Source organism: Pteropus alecto, unplaced genomic scaffold (genome assembly GCF_000325575.1).
Source record: "Pteropus alecto unplaced genomic scaffold, ASM32557v1 scaffold398, whole genome shotgun sequence".
Taxonomy (NCBI): domain Eukaryota; kingdom Metazoa; phylum Chordata; class Mammalia; order Chiroptera; family Pteropodidae; genus Pteropus; species Pteropus alecto.
In genome coordinates this window covers 1,440,392-1,447,101 of record NW_006442497.1, presented here as the reverse complement: position 1 = coordinate 1,447,101, position 6,710 = coordinate 1,440,392, and the positions used below count along the sequence as shown (strand labels likewise).

The following is a 6,710-nucleotide window of genomic DNA, read 5'->3' as shown; positions in this document are numbered from 1 at the left end:
AACCTAGTTTTCCCAAACATATCAATTCTTGCTTTACCCTTTCATATTTTATTGGAAAAGGACATGAATTAAACTTTCTAATTACAATAACAAATACTACTGACATAAACAGGCTTGGGAACAAACACTTCTGACACTTGGGAAATGACTCTACTAGGGAAACAAGGTGGGTGAACAGGCAAACTAGAGCAGTGAGCCATTGTAAAATAAATGTAGTAAGCTGTCGCCATTAAAAAAAAAATAGTAGAATATCAAAAGGTGCACACATAGTCAAGTATTGTTTCAGGAGACATTTATTTCAGTTACACATATGTGTATGCTGGGTCTCTTACCTGGGTACTGGTCCCCTTGATGTTCCCTGTGCAAGACACAGAAACACAAACACACACATTCAGACACACACATTCTTTGCTTGGTTAACTTATTCCCTAGGTCTCAGTTTTAAATAACCATTTTCGTGTCATAATTTTCTTTGATTAATTAATTGTCGGTTACTTAACTCATTAATGTCCATTCCCGCACACCAGATTTGAGCTCCATGAGAGTGAGGAATGCTTTGTGGCCCATTTTTAGCATAATGTTTAATCTACCAGACACTAGTAGGTATTTGTAAAGACATAAGAGAGGGGACACAGGGAAAGAAGAGGAAGGCTGGAAGGAAACACCAGGGAGATGTCCTTTGGTCTTGTTAGTTTAAGGTTCCTGCAGCACCCAGGAAGAGTTGCATATCCAGGAAATGGTTGGATATACCTGTCTGGGAGAGGTGCAGATGGAGGAGAGACAGTGTGATGTGGTGGTAAGGCACGTGGACCCTGACCTCAGACTGGCAGACTTTGAAACCTTGGCCCGGCTACATACTAACTGAGGGAAATTGGGGCCCAACCCAGCGTCTCTTTACCTTGGCCTCCTTATCTAGTCCCAGGCTGCACTGAGGGTCAAATGAGTTCATAACATAAAGTGCTTGGAACACAGGTACCTGGTGCATAGTAAGTGCGCCATACCCTCGCTACCCATTCATCATTCTCGCCACGAGGAAGGTGCCGAAGGCGGGGGTGGGGTTTGCGGGGGCGGTAACTGAGGCCAGGAAAGTGGATGAGATCACCCAGAGATGAAGAAGAGGCTAAGGACAGAGCTTTAAGGAGCCCAGATGCAAGAGTGGCTAAAGAGGGGGGAATGGAGGGGAGACCATATGAGGATGGCAGCAAGGAAACCATCACCGAGGGACAGCGGAGTGGCCAGTGCTGCTTTGAGGTTCTGTAAAAGGAGTTTGGGGGATAGAGCTTTCTAAATAGCATGTTTGTTTGTTAGTTTGTTTTTAGCTCGTTTGGACGCTAAGGGAAGAGAGGGAGGCATTCAGCTGGAAATAGGAGAGGGTCAAGGAGTGGGGCCCGGGGAGAGGGGCTTAATTGGAGAGGGGCGGGAGGTGTACTACGATCTGTTCCCTCTTTTAGGATGGTTTCTCGGGGGCAGATTGTGGGGCAAGTATGGGGAATACTGAAGGGCAGTGCCTTGTCTCATGAAGGCAGAGGGTCAAGAGAGAAGTCTGAAACAAAACCTCCACGGGAACCCAGGTCCCGAGTTCTCTGTGACAAAACCACTGAACCCTCCGGACAAGAGGGATCCCAGGACCCCGCCTCCGCCCCGCCCAGTCAGACCAGCCAGAACCCTTTGTAGTTCGAGGAGGGGCCCCAGCAGCCTGGGGTTGGGTGTCCGGGAGGTGGCGCGGGTGGCTGAATGCAGCGGCGGCGGCGGCGCCGGCGAGACCCGCAGATACAAAGGAGCAGCAACGCCCCGCGCCCAGCCCACGGGCATCTTGAGGGATGAATGGAGACGGCCGGGCCAATCCGAGAGCAGAATTCACAGCCGCTAGAGCAGAGGGCCAATCGGATCCCCGGCGCGACAGCGACGCGGAAACGGAGCCAATAAGCTGTGAAGACAGAGTCGGAGGAGGATCTGCGCGGAGTTTCAAATCCGCTGGGGTGGGCGAGAAGCAGCTGTGTTCTGCGTCTGGTCGACGTCGGAGTTGTTGGGTGAGTGCGGACGGAGGAGTAGTGGGGCTTCTGTTCAGAAGGGACCTGGGCCCCGCGGGGAGAAGGTTCTAGTTAGGACGAGCACGCATGTGGGGCGTCTCGATATTGCAAGGTGGAAATCAGGGGTCTGGTAAGCTGAAGGGGTCTGGGCTGGGCGGGAGCATGTTGGCAAATTTGTGAAAAAGCCGCCGATGGTACCCTGGGCCCAGTGCTGAGGTTCTACGAGGGCCATTTCTAACTCTGCCTCCCTCCCCGCCTCAGACAACAACGGAGAGGAGGCTGAGATGAAAAGATAACTGTTTTAGACAATTGCAGCAAGGATATACCGACTAGCATTGTTCAGCCCCTGCCCTTTTCTGGGCCTTGCTGACCCCTATTTCAAGAAGCATCCTCCTCCCCGCACCCAGAATTGCCAAGTGCCTCCACTCCACCCCATGGGCTTCCATTCCATCTCTTCCCCTATAGTCAGGGTCTCTGTGGAGCCTGGAGATGAGATGGGGAGGTGGGTGCCTTGCTAATCTGCCTTTTGACCTCCCCCAGAGTCTGGTGAACAGAACAGACTCTTGGCCTGGCAGATGGCCTCTCGGTGGCCAAGCATGGGGACCTCCATGCGCAGGCGATCTCACCAGGACCGGGAACAGCTGGAGGAGGACGAGGTGTTACAGCCTGCAGTTGGCCATCTGGAGACCTCCAGCGCCCTGGGCTCTCTCTGCAGACAGTTCCAAAGAAGGCTGCCCCTAAGAGCAGTCAGCCTCAACCTCGGGACGGGTTCCTCCTGGAAACGCCTGGAAACCCCTGAGCCAGGGCAGCAGGGCCTCCAGGCTGCAGCTCGCTCAGCTAAAAACGCCTTGGGTGCCATGTCCCAGGTAATGCTGACCATGTCCTGGTATGGAGGGCTTCCTTGGTGCTGGACAACTGCTGCCCTAAGGAGCCCCCAAGAATATAGCTTTCATGAAGACAAGGACTTTGATTTGTTCATTGCTGTGGCCTCAGCACCCCAGATAGTTCCTGGCACATAGTAGGTTCTCAACAAATAGTTGAGTGAGTGAATAAAAACAGGGTCGTGGAGAAAACATCCTCATAACACAAGATGGTAAAGATGTATTGCGAAGGGAAATTGCAAGCAAGTGGCTAATGGTGGGAGTAAACCAAAAACAAGCTGGTGAAGGTTTCCCAGAGGAGGTGATTTATGGAATTTACCGAGGAAAGGGGCAGAATGAGGAGCATATGAGGCAGGTGAAATAGTGTGAGTCTAGACCCAGACCTGAGAGAGAGCAAAATGCTGAAGAGAGCTGGCAGAAGCTTAGTCTGGGTATGGCAAGAGAACAGAGAGCAAGGTGGGCAGTGGGAGGGGGTCTAGTATACTAAGTTTAAACACTGGATGCTCCCAAGAGGCATGGGAAGAATTTACAACTGGGTGGGAATCAGATCAATTAGCATATTAGAACTTATTCTTTAGCTACTTGATGGAAAGGGAAGCAGATTCTCCCATGACGAGCCTTGGGTTCTGGCCCTGCAGGGGAATGAACAACTCTAAGAGCTACTCAGAATGTAGACTTGAGAGAGTTTTGTATCATATGAGATGTGTTGGCAGAAAAATGTCACATATGTTGGGTGCGAAGTGCCCATAGGCATTCCAAGTGGATGTATCTTTAAACCTGGGGATAGAGATGTGTGGAGGTTCATCTAGAAAGGACAGAGGCCATGAGAGTGAGTGAATAGACCTCAGAGGAGAGAACTGGGGGTGGGAGGGAGGTTGTCCTTGGTGTCTGCTTGGGAATCTGAAGATGTGGGAGGGGGAAGCTGTTTCTGGACCCTTTGTAGAGAGGTCTCTAAACCAAATGTTAATCCTTGTCTGAAAGACCCCTACAATTGTTTTATCCCCGGGGATCAGGGATGAAGTAGCCTGCCCAAGGTCACATAACTCACCAAATGTATCTCTGGTCTTGCTCTAACCTCTGGACTCTGGTTTGCCACGGCAAAGACAGTCTAGCTGAGGAAGAGCTTTCACAGCTGTCCCCCAGCTGGTGCGAAAGACCCAAGAGTTAGGGCTTGCTCCTGTGGGTGATGGGGAGCCATAGAAGTGTATTGAGCAGTTGAATGCCATGATCAGAACTACCCTTGAAAGGATCTGTGTGCCCCAATGTGGAGAATGGATTAGAGTGAGACCAGAGGCAAAGAGACAGATTATCTCATGGTATCCTGGGAGATAGGCTTTGCCCTTGAGTCTCTGGGTCAATCCCTGTCCCAAAAGAAGGTTTGGACTTAGGTAAGTAGAGGTTCTACGAGCCAGTAGTCTGCTGCTGACCACTGGGATCTCTGAGCTGGTCCCCTGCAGTGGACCTATGTCACATGGCATTACCCACATCCCTCACTCATGAGGCTAAAAGCTGCCTGTGTGTGTAGGACAGCCAATAGGTGGAGGGGTTGGAAGTATGGCTTAGAGACTAGGATGGGTCGCCCTTAGCTTGTCTGTGCTCACCTTTCCATGTAACTGTCTCAGAGAATCCAGGAGTCCTGCCAAAGTGGAACCAAGTGGCTGGTGGAAACCCAGGTGAAAGCCAGGAGGAGGAAGAGAGAGGCACAGAAGGGCAGTAGCCCCCTAGCTCGCAGCCAGAGCCAGAGGAGCACCCGCCTTTCTGGAACCGCCCCTGTCCGCTCAACTCTGGGCCCCTGGGAGAGGGAGCGTCACCGCCTCTCCACTCAGATGGGTCCATGTGCTCACCCACTGAGGCGGTCCAGGAGGGAAGCTGCCTTCCGGAGCCCCTACTCCTCTATGGATCCCCTCTGTTCCCCCAGGTAAGTGGAAAAGTGTCCTTCCCCCAAAACACTAACAGGCCTCAGGGGCTTCTGAGCCCCTTCTGGGGCTCCATGGAGGCAGGCCACCCTAAACTGAGTCACATTCATGTTCTGTCCTCCACTAGTTGGAGACCTGGGGAAGACCTTTAGGGCTCTAGTTTCCTCCTCTGTGAAAGGAAGAGGTGAGCTTAGCTCTGCCTGTATCACACTCCCCTAAGCCTCCTAGTGAGCCCAAAAGCCAGTTTTGAAGTCATCTGGAGGCTGAGACTCAAGTGGGAAACAGCAGGGCTCACCTGTCTGCAAGATCAACTGCCCTTGACCTTGGCCTCCTGAACTTTGATCCATCTGTTCTCTGCCAGCTGCTCAAAGTCACTCCGATGTCACTTCTTGGAAGGAGGGTCTGGGGTGATGACCATCCCCATATGGCCCCAGGCTGCCATGCTGGGTTGGGAGGGGCTCCTGCCATACGTTTCCAACTAGTTACTGGTGCCTGTGGCTTTTCCTTCTGTTAAGTGAATCTGACAGTGACCTAGAGCCTGTGGGGGCAGGAATCCAGCATCTCCAGAAGCTGTCTCAAGAGCTGAATGAGGCCATTGTGGCAGAAGATAGGTGAGTTGGCATCCCATGCTACAAAGAGAAATGGCCAGGAGGGTCCCCCTTGAGCTATGCTATATTTTTAGGCAGGCCTCTAGGTCTGGCCCTGGCCCACCGTGTGACCCTAGCCAGTCCCTCCCCTTCTCTGAGTCTCAGTCTCCTCTTCTGCAATATGAGAGGGGATCAAAGACTTAGATTTGGGTGACAGTTAAGGATAAACACTGGCTCTACATGCCCCCTGGGCCTTGGGCCCCCACATTTGTGTATCGCCTGGAACCTCACCAGGCTGGGTACCAGGTTCTTGAAAGACTTCCCCTCCCTCCAACACTCCCCATGGCTCCTTTATGCCCTGCCTGCCCACAGACTTGGAAAAAGCTGCATGGCTGCTATGCAGTTCCAGATCTATCTGCTCAAGACCCTATCTTAAGGACAGGGCCTGGGCCTGGAGCTGCCTTCACTTGGGGCCATTTGTTCATGGCTGTGATGGGCTCTTAGGTAGGTCCCTGCCAGCCTTGACTGTATGCCAAATGGGCCATGTTCCTACCACGTTTCCAGGTCTGGTTTTGCCTAGTCTAGGCTGGGAGGGCCCCTTAGAGCCTGCAGCACCCAATGGCATTTGTCTCTCCTGCTTTCCCATCTCTAGCGGCGACATGACCATTTCTCTCCTCCGTGACTGAGGATAGTGCCCTTCAGGTAATGCCCTCCTCCTGAGCATCTTTCTCAGTGTCCTCCTCCTCCTTTTCATGCATGAGCTCATACGCATATTTGGAGGCATGTTAAAGAACTTAGTCTTTTCTGCAAAAACCCACAAAAATGATGGGCCCAGCAGAGAAGAAAGTGTGCAGTCTTCCTACCTACTCGGAGCCAGAGCTTCTGACCTCACTGATCCCATCACAAACTGAGCATACCGGGGCCCCAAGTAGCTAGAGCCACCTTTCAGCTCCTCATTTTGCAGAGAAGGCTACAGTTCCCATACTTCCCCTGCTTGAGCACAGTGAAGGGCATGAAAGGAACTCTGTCTTACAGGAGCAAGCCATACCTGACCCTCACGCCCCCACACCCAGGATCCGTGCCTCCCCGTGAGTTCCTGGAAGAAGTCCCCGAGAGTCGACAGCGCCCCTGGGTGTAGGGAGCTAAAGCTCCCCAAATTCAAAAGAGTGCATGAATTGTCTCAGGAGGCCTGCTTGCATAAAAAAGAAAAGGCTGGTTCTGTGGAATTCCAGGAAGAAGAAGATTAAGTATAGCCGAAGGGAGTGTCGAAGGGAGTGTCGAAGGGAGTGTCGAAGG

General features: G+C 52.2%; 1 protein-coding gene across 3 annotated transcripts in view; it reads left to right on the top strand.

Annotated features, from left to right (window-relative positions):
* Window positions 1–1,727: 1,727 nt before the first annotated feature.
* PIMREG (PICALM interacting mitotic regulator) overlaps window positions 1,728–6,710 on the top strand; it is a 9,714-nt gene continuing 4,731 nt past the window's right edge. The window contains exons 1-6 of one of the 3 annotated variants that reach the window (XM_015597351.2): window positions 1,885–2,030; window positions 2,571–2,896; window positions 4,534–4,829; window positions 5,343–5,438; window positions 6,067–6,116; window positions 6,450–6,547. In XM_015597351.2, coding sequence (XP_015452837.1) covers window positions 2,606–2,896; window positions 4,534–4,829; window positions 5,343–5,438; window positions 6,067–6,100 — 717 coding nt within the window. In that variant the 5' untranslated portion in view covers window positions 1,885–2,030; window positions 2,571–2,605 and the 3' untranslated portion in view covers window positions 6,101–6,116; window positions 6,450–6,547. Of the gene's footprint in view, window positions 2,031–2,570; window positions 2,897–4,533; window positions 4,830–5,342; window positions 5,439–6,066; window positions 6,117–6,449; window positions 6,548–6,710 lie in introns of those variants that run through there. The other 2 variants (XM_015597353.2, XM_015597352.2) reach the window with 2 other exon arrangements.